Here is an 18,552-nt window from a genome sequence, read left to right on the forward strand (position 1 = left end):
AATCTTCTAGAAGTACATTGAAACTCAAACATGAATAAGGACTCTCCTATGGTAGGTGCAAAGTAATTCAAGTTATCAAAATCTAAAGAATAAATAGGAAATATATGCAGAAAATGTTAAGGTGGTATAGCAGTGCTAATTTAAAACAATCTTATGTGAACAATAAGATTTTTTTTGTGCTTTAACTCTCAAATTACAAATACTGCACTTATTTAATTAAATATCTTTCACTGTAGATTAACAAAATATTATCATTGGTGTAAAAGTACTGGTGACTGGGTACAGCACATTTTTCAAAATGGTGCAGAATAACACCACACGGATAGATCTGACAAATGTTTACAGAGAGTCTGGTGCGGAGCTGGATGCTTGGACAAAAAACATGTATGGGTTAGCAAACACTAGGCTCTGTCAAGAAGCAGTGCTGACCTCATGCAGCCTGCCACCTCTCATTTGCTGCTGGCTCTGTGCATAAACTGATAACGTTTTCTTTACTGTCTGGCTATTGCTGGTATGTTTAATCAAAAGCAGCACAGGGCACCTCTGGAAGAATGAAAAAGACTAGGATGAATCCCTATACTAACACTGAGAAATAGAAGCAGATGGATATGAGGCAGTGACAATAGGATGTAAAGTCTTTTAGCTCAAGGTTGTTAAGTTCAGATTTTGGGAAAGACCATTAGCAACTGGCTGCAAGTTACTTATATCTGGAAGCCTAGCTGAGATGCATTCTTGTCTTGAAGATCTTGAATAGCTGCAATACATAGTAGTGGGACATGAACACCTGGATAGATAAGAAAATCAAAGCTTTTCCATGTCCTGAGTTATGGTGTCTTTAAGGAATGGCATGGAAACACAGCGATTGCGGTCAGTTGTGGAAACTTGCACTGCACATGCTGCAATTATTACCTGGAAAACACAATGTATATGGCTCCAAGGTAAGCACAGCTTATGGAAGCACTGTAGACCACAGTGCTTCCTCAGTATTTCTTTGACTTTAGTACTACTAGATTAGACTCTTTTCACCCTGCCACAAGGGGCAACTCTGCCAAAGAAACTACTTTCAAACCTTCTTTACTACAAAATATACATACCCCCAGGTGATAATGCTTCTTGTGTAATATGGATTGGGATACCTCAAGAGATTTCTTGTGACCCTTTGAACAGTACCATAAATGATGGAAAGAATTTAGAAGAACAAGGTAAATATTTATAGATTTGTGTTATAAATTAATGGTCTTGCAATTTCTCTCACCCTCAAGACCATACTTCCATGCATGTGATAAATGACTTCATTGCTCTGCCTGGATTTTGGTGCAGTTGTCTGCACAAGCTGTATAAACAGAGGCAAGGAACCAGAGATCTTGGAAGCTTTGAGACTGTCTCATATAAGTTAGTGAAAGAAAATTGCTTAGCTTTCCTTCCATATATATGCTTCCACAGGAAAAGGGGTCCTTGCTTTTTTTCACTTGCAATGTAGTCTCTAGTCACACTTTTGTCAGGGAAATTAGACTTCAGTTTCTAAAGATGACCTCTTGTTTTCTGGTTTGGCATGAGTGGCATTAGCCCAGACAAAGGCAAATGGTTCACATCTCAACTGGCCAACAGAAATGCAGATATTCACTGGCTCAACCAGGGAATTGTACAAGTTCATTGTGAAGTAGAAAAACTCCCATGATAGAAAGAAGGGATGATCATCTTTTGGTGAAGTATTTGAATTTTAAACTAAGGCTTCTGCCACAAGTGTGACAGGCTTCAAATGCTACATTTTAACTGTAATTCACACTGCTTCAAGGTACTAGCAAGTGTAAGTCAATATTTTGGCTGCATATTGGAATGCAGTGTTGCTGTAGAGACTAAGCCACATCTTGCCATTAGAATTCAGTGAATATGCACATGTCTGCAAAAGGAAGAAATGCAGCTGATTTGATGTTCCTGTGTGGGATAAAGCTTAACAAACTTATTTTTATCTCTTCTTCCTGCTTGCTGCAATGAATTTCAATATTCCTCTGTCTTTTCATCATAGTAAAGTCACAGTATCTGTTGTTTTTTTTTTTCTCCTGACACCCTTCTCCAAAATACTAGTAACTGGTATGAGTGTTCCTTACGAGCCCATGCAAAGAGCTTTTTATGGGAATTTTGGAAGTACTTAAGTAACTAATGAGACTCCTAAGGCTCCTGATGGAATTCCTTTGCACCTATTGCAAGTACATCTAAATGATCTGTCTATGGTTTGAGCAGTCTCTCTGAGTGTGCAGGAGGTAATTTGACCCATGCAGAGCTCTATTACTGAGATTTAGCTAGGATGAATTACACCTGAGGTAAATCACACCTTCTAAACTCTTTAAAATTAACTCTCACCTTTTCTTCCATAACACTTTTCTGCAATATCCCTCAAATTTTTCCTTGATGGGCAAATTTATTTTTTCATGGGGTTGTCAAAGTCAAAAGTGACTTTCTGTTTTGAAAAAGTCTTTGAAAAAGAAAAGTCAGCTTTGACAGCCAGTCTTGTAAGCCTGGTTTGTTGGGGAAACAAGGGGTATGAACTCATGCAGTTGGTCTGTCTGCCTCCCACCAAGGACTGCTGAATTGGTTGACTGCTTGTGACTGATTGTGGTGTGATACAAGGGGAAACTGACAGTCGGTTTTCCTATTGTGAGCTGGAAATGCAGGAAATCACCTCAAGAGAGAGAGGAAACTGCAATCTGCAGTGAGCTGGAAAGAAGGCTGTGTGTACTGTGTGGGTTATGGCTGACAGGATAGCAGACAGAGCTTTCCCAGCAGAGCTACTTCTTAGATTTGGCCCTTTCAGCTTAATAAAAGGCCTTCTCTTGACATTCTTTGCTTGAGCATCACTTGGTATTATGTAAACTTAGAAACCTTTCTTTAACTACGCTGTCTTGCTTTACTGTCATTAACCAAAGAATTCTGTAGGCAGGAGTCACCTCAGTATTGTTCTCTTTTATCGGTAATCTTTATAAATAGATGTGATCCCTTGACCAAATCCAGTCTTTTTTCACCTGTTGAAAAAAGTAGTACACATGGGAAATAGTTCCACTGACACCAGTGGAACGAAACGTTAAATTAGCGTAAGCCTGAAGTGAGTCAGAAGAACTAGGAGGCCCATTGCTAACTGCTGAACTTGGTTTACACCGTATTTGTTTATAAGGCCCCATAGCCTGTTTTTATAACAAAGGCATGTAAGGATTTTGTTTTGGAGGCATTTTTTCTCAAGGATAGAACACTTGAATTTTGTAACTCTGACACCAGTCCAGACTTCAAGGGCTGAAAATAGCAGCTCATGTGGGAAACAAGCTTTGGTGACATGTTGTAGTCTGTGTCAAGTCCTGTTTAAGTCTTACCCATGCTTTACAGAGTTAAAAGCATTCCTAGTTTCAAGTCTGTATGCCAGCAGGTACGCATTTCTCCTACCTGTTTGTGAGGATAAACATTAATGTGGCACTTGATACATTCTTGTCCCATGTTAGCCCAGGAGTTTCCGCTCATCCATTTTCTCTTGCATTTGGGGCACTTATATTCACCGAAGCAGCGTTTCTTGCCCTGGTATGGTGTCAGGCCTTCTCCTTTTGGACGAGCCTACAAAACAAAGGGAAGAAGCAGTGAATGATCAGTGAATCTCCCAGGGTGTGGGAGAGTAGTAGTAAAGTAAGATTTGGGCAAAATATATTGGTTGCAGACATGAAGGTCATATCCCCTTAATGGAGAGTCTGTATGTTGAAGTTAGTGTTTGAGTTCTGCAAGTTACTTCCGTAAGAAGTAGTCAAATATTCAAGACGACTTGTGACACTGAACATAGTATTTAGAAACATGCCCATACCCTTTTTGCAATGAATGGTTTTCATATCCATTTCATTTTAAGATCATCTCTACTAAGTACATGCTGCTAGGATTATGTATAGCATCTGTAGAAGTACATCACTAGTAAAGGACTGTATTTCTGAACTAGATTCTTGCTTATTCCCTGTTAGAACCTATAACTAAGAAAGACTTCTATAATTCAGCTTTGCACACTCTAAACAATGAAATATTGTCAATTTATTAGGATGTGGATACATATTATATGGGAGTGCACAAACTGGGATTGAGTATGAAGGAAAGATATAGCTTTGATCAGTGGAAATCATTAATTTGAGGAACTTAATTTGGTTTCTTGTTCTTGGTAAATGTTTTCACTGATTTCTGCATCTTGAAGGAAAGAGGAAGGGATTCTCAAATGGACTGTTGTAATGCCTAAATGTTATACGTCCCCTATAGAAAGCCTTTTTAACTAGGGAAGCAAGTAGAGTAAGCAATGACCTTATGCAAATACTTCTTTAGTTTTTTTCTAAATGCATTCACTAAAACTGTTGTATGTAACAAAAATATAGTAAGGTACATAATATGCTAATAAGGTGAAGGTGAGAGTATTGCATACAGCTGCACCGAAGACAGCTGTAACGTTTTCTGTAGTCTCTAGCAGATACTTTGCCTGTATAGTGGCAGCATGGTATGATTCTTTTTTTTTAACATTCCCGGATGAAGTTTAGAAAAATTAAATGACCCATCCTGCTGCGAAAGGGTTTGTTTTTGTTTTGTGAGCTTGTATGATTTCTCAGTGTGTAGGTCCAAATTGCTTTCTATGTGAAAACAAGGGTTGAAGAAGCAGGTGGTTGGCAGAAGACCTGAGCTTGGCAGGAGCTCTGAGAGTTGAGCTCCCATGGCTGATGGAGATGGTGTACATTGTGTTACCTCCAGGGTTGCATGTGGGACCAAGAGGGAAAGGAACATTGAGGGTGTTCCCCCCTGCACGCTGACAGGCGGAAGAGGGGACATTAAACTTACTGCGGCCTCTCTTTCCCTCCCTTCCCCCTATCTGTAGTGTCAGTAAACAACATTCTCTATTTTTCATGCTTATTCCTCAGCATAGTAACATTCTTTAAGGGGTCAGATGCGGTAGCAAACTCTGTTACAAATAAGTAAACACCTATAATAACTTGCTTCATGACAATCTGACAAGCCACTGTAAATATTCTGGCTCATAGTAAAGATGAAGCTGACAGTGGGTCACATATATTTACATAAATATTGCACAGAAATGATAATTAAAAAAATAAAGTGAATTGATATAATGAGAAACATTTGGACTTCTGTGACTAAATAAATGCTGGCAGGCAACCGGAATGTAACCCTCTGATCCATGGTGTCCCTTGAAAAGGATGGGAGATTATAGTTGAACTGTGGGCAGGAAAATATCAATTTATGGAGACATCCTTGTTCTGGACACTTAACTTGACTTTGCCTCTGAGGAATTTGTAGCACAACTCGAGTCAGTATAAGAAGGAGCCACATGAGAAATTTCATTTAGAAAGTTGAGGGAATTGAACAGGCACCCTGTGTACAGAGAGCTCCCATGATTCAGAGATGCTCCCCCTCCTCCTGAGGCATCACAGACTGCTTTATTTGTAGTTTCAGTTCAGGTTATGCTATTGAACAGAAGATGAGTTATTTTTGATTCTCAGTTTCAGCTGCACTTCACTTAAACTCATCCTGCAGTCAGACCTGGCAATGGAGCTTCATTGCCCCTACTGAGAAGCAGTCCTTTCAGAAAACAAGCAGGCCACCAAGTGCATTATTTCCAAAACTAAAGCCCTGGCTTTAGAGAGAGAAGGTGTCTGAGAACTCTTGTAAATGTTTACAAACGGTGTTTAAACATAGCACTCCCACTGCAATATGTTATGCCAGCCATAAAGAGCATTTAAACATCAGACTCCCACAGCGGTATGTTGTGCTAGACACAATTTACAGGCAGGGGAAACTTTCAGGGATGGCCACTTTGAGCTGGCCAGTAAGTGTAGCTGACTGGAGAGACACCAATGGCCTGAAATGCTCTGCCCTCACAAATGCACAGGAGGACACGGAAGATGCTAGTTGGCGAAGTTGTCTGTGTGCATAGCTGGACATCAGAAATGAAAGCTTTCCAAATTAGAAGCTACTTTTAAAATTTAGCTTCTCCAATTTGCTCAGTAAATCGGAAGCAGAACGGAGGAGCCCTGACTCTGGCAGTAATTTCCTGTTTTAATCACTAGACTAAACTTCTGATTTATTTTTATTTTAACTTTTTGGCTGTCACAGCTCTCTCCTCAGTCAGTGAGACGTTAATTAGTTTGCTGGCAAAGCTACAACATACTCTGTAGGTGTTTCACTATTCTGCTTTATGGCTGTTCATACTCTGCCCTAACGAATATTATTTTCCTTCCCATATCTTCAGTTTCCCAAACTGTGCCCCACAGGGAATTTGGATTCTCAAACAAACAAGCTCATTTTCTCTAGTGAGAAACATCATTAGGAAGCACTGACAGCAGAGAAGGCAACTTTCCAACTCCCTCCACCCTTCAGGTCCAAACAAAACAGAAATCTGACAGTATTTGGTGGAAGGCAAAACCCGAGTGAGGTACACTAATGACCTGAGAGGTTCTTTGTCTTTCCCCCTTTTTTAGGGTCTGTGGCTTCAGAAGCAGCACAGTTGAATTGCATAAACATCTCCAAGAAACAGGCTGCTCCTTGGCACAGCAGCAGCCAGCCCTGCCTGGCAGGGTGCTCGAGCACGCCGTCACTCTGTGACAGAGGTGTCTCAGTGCTCATCCAGCTGGAGGGCAGGAACTTGTTTTGACCAGAGGTTTTTCTTAACTAAGTGCCAAAAAAAAAGAGCAAGAAGATACATTTTGCCTTTTGGTATTAATCTAAAGACTCTTATTAGGTGTTAATCAAAAGACACATTTTTACAAAATGTAGGATTTGCCCTGTTTAAGCCATTAACCATCTATTCTCTCCCCACCCTGGCTTGATTTGAATGGTGTTTAGTAATAAATCCTGGTTGGTGTTTAGGTCTTGCAATTCCCTCCCTAAGCATTATTTTTTCTTACCCTGTCTGCAGATGGAGATTTTTTCATGCTCCATGTCGACCTGGCAAAGTTATGCCACTATTTATAATGGCAAAATATTTCGTTGTTAGCATGTTAACATATGCTGTCCTGTTGCCTTTATGCTCAGGTAGTGTTTGGCCTGGTTTCTACTCTTGGCTGCAAAAGCTTGGTGGAATCTCTGTCTTATCATGTTTGAAATAATATTCAAAATAGATGACAAACTGTAATGTGAACAAGATTTTTACATTTTCAGCATTCTTTTTGTCTGGGGAGTTGACAATTTTATGCTTTAAATGCTGATTTGAGAGGCCTACTCCGTAAAACCAAAGCTCACAGCATTTCTCCTGCTAAGTGTCTGTATGGCTTTGCCAACAGCTCTATGTCTCATTCAGACATTTCAAGGATCATTTAATGCAGCCAAGACAGGTAGGCTTTTGGGGATGATTAAAACCAAACAGATTTTTCTAGAAAGACCAGAAACTAGCCATTACTTGAAGCGTGTCTCAATGTCCAGATCTATGTCTATGCAACACATTTTTTTGTGCTGCTTCGACTTCAGAAACCAGCAGGGAAATGCAGAAGTGAAGAGCCTTCCTTCCCCAAGGTACCGCTGGGGGTGTGAGCTGTGGTGGCTCAGAGCCCCTTCCTACCTCACGGCCCTCAGGCACAAACCAAAGCCAGTCTTGGACTGGTGGTTTTAGTGCTGAGGCTGAAGGGCTCTCCCTCTGGATGTGAATTTGGAAAGCACCACAGATTCTGCAAAAGCCCTGGCTGGGCCGTCTGTCCACTATAGCTAGGCAAACAGAAGGTCCTTGCCCTCTGATTAATGACATGGTGATACATCACCTTGGTCTTCTGGACAAATGGAATCATCTTTGCAGGTTTACTTAGCACATGCTTGCCTTAGCTAGATCCAGTGTATGTACAAAGTCAGTATTTTTTTTGTGCAGCACTGCAATGAAAATGACATCAGTGTTCCACCCTTCACTGACACTCAGCTGCCTCTATTTTTCATTCTCTTCCTTTCTTCAGCCAAATGCATAAATTGGGCATAATAAAATTTTAGAAGTGTTTAAGTTGAGCTTTTCTGCTGGTGACTGGCCAGCCAAGTGCGCTCTCAACCTATCGGATTGCGCATCTCATGGAGGAATCTGCCAAATCGCTTGGTAGTGATGGACATCATAAAGGACTCTTTGCTTTCTCTAGACAATTCTCTCAAAGTATCAGTTTGCCGAGTCAGCAAAACCAAAACAAAACAACCCCCCACATGCCCTGCTTAAAGATTCATTATAAATAAACAACAAAGGACAGAGTTACTTCCTAGTGAAATGCTGAGAAACAATTTAGTTAACACTCTTTTTCCCCACATCTTCCCAAGTTTGTTACACAGCTGAAAGGCATACGGCACATGGGGAAGATGGAAGTCAGCATGACACTGGTAGGTGGATCCTCTTCCTAGAAGAAGTCTGTAAGGGTGCTTCATCAAATAAAGCAGAAAAATGATAATGGCAAACAACAGCTTGATGTACTGACTGGCTCCCATGTGGTCTGCAGGAGTGGGAGGGCCAGAGTTATATTTTGAAATGTGAGCCCTCCGACACTCTCAACTTTAAGTCAGCACATCTAGAAGATGGTGTTAAAAAGCCACAGCACTCTGATTTTGTGCTACTGTATATATATAGTTTTGAGAAAGATGAAATGATGATGATGAGCCATACCCAAAATGTTCCATTAGAAAAGGAAAAAGAAAGTAATTGGACTGATTTGGCATACTAACTGTCCCAGAGTTCTAGTCCTGACTCTGCAGCAAGTTGCAGAGTGCTGGGAAATTGGGTGAAGTCCTTTGACCTTTCTCAGCTCTGTGTAGGCTGTGCAGAGAATGAGGACATGCTTGCCCACTTACGCCAAAATGGCACACAAAAGGGAATCCTTAATGGTAAATTTTTTTCTTTGTCCTTCCTGACTTCCATATTCACATAAATCTGAGTATCAACAGCATATGTAGACAGAGAGGTTATGTGTTCAGGAAATGAGTTCTAACATAGCTAGTCTATTTTTCCTTGCTGTGTGTGGTCCATGTTGCTGGTGTATGATACCGTGTATGTGTGACCCTAGAGACTTTTGAGGTATTAAATGAACTGTCACTACATCTTGAATTAGTACATGCAATATACGAAGAACATCTAAGGGATGCAGAGACCAAATTAATACTTTGCTTCAGCCTTCTTGTCTGTAGTATAATTTTTGTATTGGTAATAGGATGAGAACTATTACCTGATATGGGTCAGTTAAAGGAAAAGAGGGATCACAGTCAGAAAGCAAACTCTTCGTTATAGCATTACTATTTAAATAAGAACTTCAATTTGATTTAGTGAACAATAGATGTTATGGAATTTCTAGATGCATTGGATATTACAGACTAAGGATTTATGACAAGTATAATTATATCTGAGCAAGGCATAGCTGAAAAATAAAGAAAACTTGAAAACTTGTTTGTGTAGCTTAACAGAGGAGGCTAGTATGTTCTTTAGACTGGGGTTTTATTGAGTAGTGTCTTCTCCGCCACAAAGCTTAGGGCTACTTCAGCCTCTGACTGGGGAGGGTACCGTATGGCTTTTATTGTCATTGGAAGCATCAAGAATTCACACCACTGCATTCATAGAAACAGACTTGTTCTTCATGGTAGTTATTGCTGATAACCTTCTATCACACTCACCACTCTTACTCCTAAAACCTGATCAAGGGAGGAGGTGTTTTTGTACTGAGGTCCCAAGTAATTAAACTATTGCATTCGGGCATCTGATAAAGCTGGTAGGATTTCTCAGCACCTCTTCTCTAGGGCAGTGTACATATTGTAGCCTTCCTGCTCACCGCCAGTGCGCTGAGCTGTGGAAAAGGGGACAGTGAGTTGATGGAGCTGATGCTTAGCCTCCCTAAGAGATGTAAAATTAGAAGCAGGTAAGGCTGTTTAGGCTCTCTATGTGTCTGCTTGCTGGTCCCATGCATCACCATATACAGTGCTATTCCTAATACTATATTTTATCACCTAATGTGGATAATAATTTCACAGTCAAGTGTACACAAAAGTTTGCTCCTACACACATTTTTCCTTTATTTCACCTTTATACCTAGTACCTCTACTGACCATAAATACAGTCCTTGACTTTCTTGGCCCTGCACTCAAGTGTATTTCTAATGGAGTGATGATCAGAATGAAATATGATTCTTGAGGAACAGAGCATTAAAACGTGCAAGCTTGTGGCACACAATCCGAAACAACATTAGTCTTTTTATTTTACTTGAACAAATACCCCATTTCTGCTGTTACAAACACTTTAATTCTCTAGTCTTGCTCTTTGGGAAACATGTAAAGGTACATCAATTATGCTGTGTCAAGGAACTTTTACGGGTAAATTTTGAAATGGCAGAAGACCAATTTTATATTTGTCATTTTAATATATGAGGATGTATCTCTTGGTTGCATTGAAAAATTAGTGTTGTCAACATATTGTATGTAAACTGCAATTCTGACCTCGTTTCCACAATGATAAACCAAGGGTAATATTTGGCCGTATTTGTTACTAATAACACACACATGGTTTCTGATGATGATTAAAGCAATAGGCATGGTTGTCATGGACATGCTGATCAAAGTCTAGAAATTCAAGAAGTTGGCTTGGCAAACATTCTAACATTTAAGTCAAAATCTGGTTTTGCAGATTTTTCAGAACCCTAGCTGTGCTTTTTGGAACAAAGGCTTTTCTTCTGCTACAAAATGCCTTGTTGAGCTGATCATTAGAACTATCCTTGGGCCACAGATACATAAAATTAATTTCTGTGCTAAGTCAGTTTGCAGCATATTTGCAGAATTGCTAAATATTAGTTACTGTATGATGTGTCAATTACTAAACACTGAACGCTCTATGAAGTTGATAGTGTGGAGTTACTTCTTTGTGAATCCTCTTCATCACTCCACAGATAGTACAGTGCTAGAAAACATGCAAAAGCTCAGTACTGTACTGTCTGAGAAAACAAGTGTATTGAGTATACTATGTTGTTTTCACAGGCCTCTGTCTTAATAAGAAAAGGACTTGACACAAGAAAGCAGTGTAACAGAGAAGCATTCAAGAATTCATGGTAATGTGGTGACAGGACTTGCGTTGCAAGTCCAACAGCTGGATTGTGTATGTGCTCCTAACAGATTTCTTGTCTGATCTTGGTCAGGTCATCTAATGAGACTGTACCTCAGCTCTTCATTTGTGATGGGGAGAGATCCTTTTGCTGTTCCTTGTCATTTCTGTGGTTCTTGTGGCATTGTATAATCACTTTGGGCTACATATGGTAACATAGCTTGTGTAGCATAACGGAACCTTGAACTTCATCTAGGCCATCTAAGTACTATTATAACATATCAAACAAATAACACTCACAAAACTTTCAGTCTACCTTTTTCATAGAAGAAATTTCGGGCGCATAGGGTATTGCACAGAAACATGCTGTCTCTAGATGAAGCTCGTTAGCAGAGTCTTAATAGAACATGAAACTCCCCTTGCATTGACAGTTCTAACTAACCTCAGATATTTATTTTTTTCTGTGTGTTGACATGACTTTTCAAGGTTCTAGAATTTCAAACAGTATACTTTTATATTCAGTTATATCATGTGTTATATAGAGGGCAACAGGCAGTGATCAAGTGTTTAATGTGTTTGATAGACTTTCAGAGTCACAGAGCTTGACTAACCCTACCACAATCTTCTAGTAAGGAAACCTGCAAATAATTATCTCAGTTAACTGTACTTCAAGGACTTATTTTACCTGTGCATGCTACTCTTTGCTTGTTGAATGACTGTGAAAGAGCTCCCAAACTGACTGTCTATACTTAGAGCCAATCACAACTTTAATATGCTTGTTCCCGTAGGAACTTGAAAACAATGGAATCATTTGAGCATACAAATAGCTGCCTAATGAATCTTCTTTTGAAAGTATTTCATAACTCAGCCTAACTCAGAATCTAAGATTTCAAGAACAGAGAAAGAATACGTCTCCGGTCCTTACACATGTGAAGATAACCATCAAAATGTGAACCAAATGTTAACTCACGCAATGAACCAAGTGTGCTGAAAAACATTATCTTAGGGAATTCTGTGGTGAAAACTGTTTTCAATATATTGTTTAACGTAATATGAAATAAAAGGGGGCAGGACTAAAAAGTGGTGATGAATGATGTCTAAATGAACCTGGGTCTCTGCTAAATATTGTATAACATACAGAAAATAGGGATTTGCATATCAAATTAGGCATGTGGAAGAGTTAAAATTACACTCGCCTGCTGGGATGCAGTGAGGCACTTCTTTTCAGTGTTACAAGATCATATTCTTCCAAGCAGCTTGAGATAAAAGGAAGTGGTTGAAATCTTTCTTTCCCCTTCTCTGATACAAAATTGGCCATACTGAATTAATTATGAAGAAACTAGGAATGTATTCATTTTAATAGTTTCCTGATGTGTGGACTCTTTTGTCCTTCTTCATCTGCTGCTTGAAAACATACAATGGCAATACCCTCCTCCTCTTTCCCTCCCCCTTCTCCTCTGGTAGCACATTATATTTAATATCTTGGCACTTTGTTTGCTAGTTGGAGTTTTGGAGCAGTGAGGGTCACACCATTGTTATTCACAGGCATTCCCTTTTCTAAGCTGAGGTCAAGACCCATATTTTTGGACCTGTTTAATTGGTCCACCTCAGATGGCTTCATGTGGGTTTCAGATTTCTCTTAGGGTTAGTGTGACACAGCTAGGGAACTGCTCTAGTGATGAACTGACAGGTCTAAAGATTATGATCTTCTGTCCCTTTACAAAGCAGTGCAATAGCTCTGGTAGACCCCTTGCCTCTTCATAGGTCATGGGATGCTTCCAGAGGCAAAACAGATAGGAAGGCAGACATTTCACTGGAGGTCATTTTATTACAAATCTAAGTGAGTGGCAGGTGCTTTTGAAGCCCCATTCAAAACATGGGATGTTGCCTTCTGCTTCATTGCTGTTCTGAGATGTGCTTATGTAAATTATCCAACTGAAGAGAAGATGTGGAATGAATTATGATGTTGAGATGCAGCTGCAGATCTCCAATTGAGTGATAGTAATTCTTTCCTTAAGTGTCTAGGTAAAGAAACTGCATGAGAAGGCTCTGTCCAGACTACATTGGGTGTGCCACTACTTGGTCAAAGCACACTTTCAAAAGAGGCTTTGGATCAGGGAATTTTCTAATTCCCATAGGGCTTGCATTGCTTTTTGGTTTATGTTTTAGCTCAAAATCAGAGACTTTTTTCACATCAAATTACATGCAGAGTAATAGTGGTTTTCCTACTATTTTGAACTGCTTGTGAAAGCTGCATAGGAACTTTAATTGCAGACATGGCAAAACATTTAGTGCTTAGTCTTTGTGAATGACTTAGCATAATCTTATACTGGGTGCAGCTTGATTTAACTTTGGTGTGAATTTACAGAGCGGAGTAGAGAAAGGGCCTGTACTAAATATAAAGAGGGGACTGTAGGTGCTGATGGGAAACAACTTCCTTTACTGCTAGAGTGGCTTTGTAAAATCCTGCTGTATGACTATCTGTATCTTTTGGGGCCTTTAACCTTTTATAAATCTGGATCTGTTGTGCCTTTCCTCCATGCCATATGTCTGCTGGGATACATTTGCTGACAGTACTTTAGAAGGGAATTTAAAACATCAGTGATCTTAAGAAGAAACCTCAACTTGGGAATCTGCTACTTCTGCTTGTTCACTGGAAACAGTCTGTTGATGTCTAGGGATCTCATGACAGATCTCTGCTTTATGCTGTTACTTTTTCCTCTGAGGCAGAGTGGTTTGTAGTACTTGGATGACATTAATGAGGTAATAACAATAAACTATGATTATTATTTCAGTTAGAAGCTTTGACATAATTCATCTATCAAAAATAACATTAATTTCTTTGTGTAGTTTCCAAATGAAACTGCTTAATCCCAGAGCATTATCTATTTTAATTCTGCCCTAACAATCTGTAGCCCACTGCAAGGTCAACCTGATATGACAGGTATTTTAATATCCTTAGTTAAGGCAGATAAATTTTAAAGAAAACTATCAAGTTCCCTTGCAATTTCTTGAATAGACTCTGTCCTGGGCTCTGGTGGTAGTCAAAGAACGAGAACTTTGCTCCTGCAGACTAGGCAAAGGGGTATGCAGCAGGAGGTATTGTACTCGGAGACTGAGAATACATAGGGTGGGGAGGAGAAGGCAGTAAAGCAGGTAATATTTTAATTCAATGCAACTGCACACTGCAGTAGAAATGCAACTTGAGCAGTGTTACCACTCACGCAATGGCTTGTTTTGGTCTGCTTTGACTTTGTGCTGCTTGTTGCACCCTCTGGACTGACACATTCTTTTCTTGTTTCCTTCATATGGGTATGAATCATAAGAATGATGTATTTCTTTTAGCCTGAAATAGTAATGCCTTTGCTCTTGTAAATGTTTTATCTCTTCAAAACAACTCTTGGAAAGCAAAGGAAGTATTGTTAAGATGATAAGGATGAGTTTCAGGGGAAAGGATGTTTCTAGAAGAACTCAGCCTTCTTCCTTCCTTCTGCTCTGAAAGGGACAGGATCTCTTTCAACTACCCATTAAATCCTTAAGGATTCAAGACCTGGTTTGTGGCATATCCTGTGCACTGCATAAGAATAGGTGTAACCACAGTAAAAAAAAAAACCAACAGGAGAGTTCATGTCACAAGGAGAAAAATGCAGTCTTGTGGTTAAGGCACTGGACTGGACCTCATTTCTAGCCTGGCTGCAGCCTCTTTCTGTGGGTTTGTGGGCAAGTTACTTGATATCTTTGTGCTCCAATTTTTCATCTAGAGTACAGGCAGTACTAGCATACCTCACATTCAGGGAGTATAATTAATGTTTATTACTACAAAAGTAAGCAGTATGCATGAATCCTGAGTTATACAACTCCCAGATAAAGGTTTGGAGCAAGGACTGCTATAAGCCTGTCACCAATGACCCTGACCTCACCTTTTGAGCCAATTTTTTAAGCACTCTGCTTGACAGATGTTTTCTTTCATACGTTTTATGTTTTCTCTACAATGCGGTTCATTTAAGTAGTCAGAAATGTCATCATTTGTTTATTGCTTGTGACATCTCCACTGGTATATGTTTTAAAAAAGTAAACAAAAAACACATGGCAGAAGGTAAGGCAAGTATGTTTATTGTTGTTATAAGGATTTATAGCTGGGATATTCTTTATGCAAAAGATAAAGCATGGGCCCTCTTTAGAAATCTTCCCATTGTAACAGAAAATAATGCAATGACTGCGCGCACCTCCTCTCACCCACCCCAAAGCAGTGTAGTGGTGGCGGCTCCCAGGACGCTACCACACACAGCAGGCTGTGGCCTCTTGTCCTCCAAGATGAAATACCACAGCAAGGGTGTCATTGCTCTTAGCTGAAATGGGCCCTTTTCTTGAACTATTAAGAAACAGGCAAAGGAAATAAAGACCAGATGAGCAACCACCCTCCCTTTCCCACCTCAGCCTCCTTCCCTCCACCTCCCCCTGCCCCTCCATGATGTCTACAAGATGACATACAAAAACACCCGCTGAGTCAGTCAGCCTGCTTTAATTACAGCATTCTTTTTGAGCCTGGAAAAAGACATGCTATGCATAGCCTAAAAATGAAACATGACTTCAGCTGCTGATGTCTAAACTGCATAAATGTTTATCATGTTTAATAATGTGAGAGGGACTTTTTTTTTCTTGTTCTAGTATTCTTTCCCCTAGAAATATGCTGCCAGGTTACACATGAACATAATGCATAGAAGCAAGTTTCAGAAACCCACCCCTTCTGCCCAGGGCAGCCATGGGTAAGTCCATTTACCTCAAGAACCATCAAATCCCAGCTTTCTGACTTAGTTCATGTGCATGACATCACTTGAGAGCCCCTTGCTTACTCACTTGCTTTGGACCCATGTGCAGGTGCCTGTGAGAAATTCCTTGCTACTTTTCTACTGTAGTCTCCGTCTCTCTCTTAGGAAAGAGCAGGTTTTTAACATCTTAACTGAAGTGCATCAGAATCATAGAATCACAGAGTCAGCTAGGTTGGAAAAGACTTTTAAGATCATTAAGTCTGACCATTATTCCAGGACTGCCAAGTCCACCCCTAAACCATGTCATTAAGGGCTTTGTCTACACATTTTCTGAACAGTTCCAGGGATGGTGATTCCACCACTGCCCTGGGCAGCCTGTTCCTATGCCTGAGCACCCTCTCTGTGAAGAAGTTTTTCCTAATGTTCAGTCTAAACCTTCCCTCGCACAACTTGAAGCTGTTACCTCTTGTCCTATTGCTTGTCTTTTGGGAAAACAGACCAATCCCTGCCTCACTACAACCTCCTTTCAGGTATTTGTAGAGTGCAGTAAGATCCCCCTAAACCTTCTCTTTGCCAAAGTCTTACTGTTTTAAATGTAAACATTGGTTTACAGACATATGCACCTATACTTCAGATGAACTAAAGACAACTACCCTTTGGTGTGAAGTTTGTGATAATACAATATGAATCTGCATTTTTAACCTCTTCCATCCTCCCCTCCCTTCTCATTTTTCTCCTGCAGTTGTGTTTGCACTTTCTCCTTGCTCTTCCCCTGTTTTCTTTCCACTCTGTGCAAAGTTGTCTTGAATCATCTAAAGAATCACTTGTGTCATGCTACCAAAACAGCACCAGCAGCTGCCAAACTTTGTGAACCATTCTGTAACGTTCATGGTTGATTTCTGCAGTGGTACAAGAAGTTTGAGCATTTGACTGAAACTCTTGTGAAAAGGAACTGAGGCAAACAGGTTCCCTCTGTAATATCTTCCTTGATCACATGCACAAATATGCAGTGCCTTGAAGATGAGAAAGGATGGAATACAATCAGAATGTACAGAGTGAGAATGCTAATAGGTATCTGAAGGGTGAGAGCACAACATAGTCAAAGCATTGGGTGAAGAGGATATCTCACATCAGAGTTCTGGCTAGACTGAAAGAAGTGGCATCTAGGAGATGACTGATGCGCAGAAAATATACAGAATAAAATTAATAGCCTTTTAAGTGATACAGATTCTGCCAGAATGGTAGTTAACTGACCCTCTGTCTTTTCACTACTAATTATTTTCTTCTAATCCATCACAAAACAAGACAGGAGAAGGACTGTTATCTGAAACTTTTTGGGAAACAGAAAGGTCGTAGGCTGAATCAGGCCATAGATGTTGTGTGCCTTGGTCCATAACTGTGGTCTAAAGAGAAATAAAATCTCTCGTGTTGAAACAGTAAACTTGTGCCTGATTCATCAGGCTGTCTGGCTGTACTGTGAGAAATTAAGTCTTTTTTGGACACCTATGTTTTCGGCTTGCTCTGTGCAGCTGTGTAGCAGGAACTTGGAGATTCAGAAAATCATTGCTGTTAAAAGTTTTGAATGGAAACTCTGTTTTGACCAGAGTACAGTCAGAAAAGTGAAACAAAATGGTAGTCTAAACAAGTGAGTTGTAATCACAATTTCTTTTAGTTAGAGTCTTCTATTCCAGTTTTTTCCATTACTTTTTTTGCCTATTCCTTCATTAAAAAAGCAAAACTATTGTTTGCAATGCTTCACCATATGTTTGTACACTGGTCTCAGGACAGCGTTTCCTATATTTAAGTGTTTTATTGTCAAAGACACACACAGCGTTTCCTCATGGATACCTAAAATCTCACTTCCTGAAAGTCATTACTTTCCTGTCTGTGTGCAGAGAGGTATTTGTCACCACAGGAGTCTCACACTAGGCTGCTCTGTGGACATGATGTTTGTAGTACCCCAGATCTGCTGCTGGAAGCTGACCCAAAATGGGTTAGTAGCCTGAGGTCAACTAGTAGTTCCATATTCTTTGATATATACTGACCCTAAGCAACATCAGGAGATGACCAGGGAGATGAACAGGCCTTACAGAATAAATCTTTCTCCCAAAAGAAATTTGTTTCAAGAAAAACACCAAGCCAACACCAAACCCCACCACTGAGTTGGGCATCACTTACTAGTGAAGAACATGCTATCTATCGTATGTGTTCTAGGATCACTTTTTTTCTAAGGCTGGCCTTAAACCATGACAGGTACTGGTTCTATTTTACAGATTATCACCTTGTTCAAAATATCTGACTGCACTTTAGTCCTAGCAGACAATTTCAATACCTGCAGGCAAGTAACGTGAAAAGTTCATTACCAAACAATAGGAAGGGCGAATGCATGCTCTAATAGAAACCTCAGGAAAGCAGAGGATCCACCAAGGGGCTGTAGGGCACAGAAGGCATGACAAGGCTTTGTGCTATGTTCAGTACTTTTCATGGGAACGTTTGTGACCAAGGCCATCTTCAACTTGTCTAAAGTCTAAGGCAGCCTTCCTGACACAGACAGTGAACAGGCCACAGCAAATATCTTTACTGGATGCTGTCTCTTTGTTTGCTCAAGAAACTCTTAATTTTTGATTTTTGAAAGGGTATTGTGCAAGAAGCATCTGTTATAAAATGCTTGCCATAGCATTTGCAGCAGATGACGACTGGAGAGGTAGGATAAAGATTTGGGGAATGTGT

The 18,552-nt window shown here is 40.0% G+C and overlaps 1 protein-coding gene and 1 long non-coding RNA gene across 2 annotated transcripts in view; one reads left to right on the plus strand and one right to left on the minus strand.

Annotated features, from left to right (window-relative positions):
• LOC134161018 (uncharacterized) overlaps nt 1–18,552 on the plus strand; it is a 91,048-nt gene that overhangs the window by 16,721 nt on the left and 55,775 nt on the right. The window lies entirely within an intron of this gene.
• Nucleotides 1–18,552, minus strand: part of ZCCHC24 (zinc finger CCHC-type containing 24) — a 111,284-nt gene that overhangs the window by 8,339 nt on the left and 84,393 nt on the right. Inside the window, exon 3 of the mRNA XM_062613498.1 lies at nt 3,433–3,597. Coding sequence (XP_062469482.1) covers nt 3,433–3,597 — 165 coding nt within the window. The remainder of the gene's footprint in view (nt 1–3,432; nt 3,598–18,552) is intronic.

The sequence above is a fragment of the Pezoporus occidentalis genome, unplaced genomic scaffold (assembly GCF_034315485.1).
Source record: "Pezoporus occidentalis ecotype Australia unplaced genomic scaffold, CSIRO_AGI_Poc_V1 ctg101, whole genome shotgun sequence".
NCBI classification, from domain to species: domain Eukaryota; kingdom Metazoa; phylum Chordata; class Aves; order Psittaciformes; family Psittacidae; genus Pezoporus; species Pezoporus occidentalis.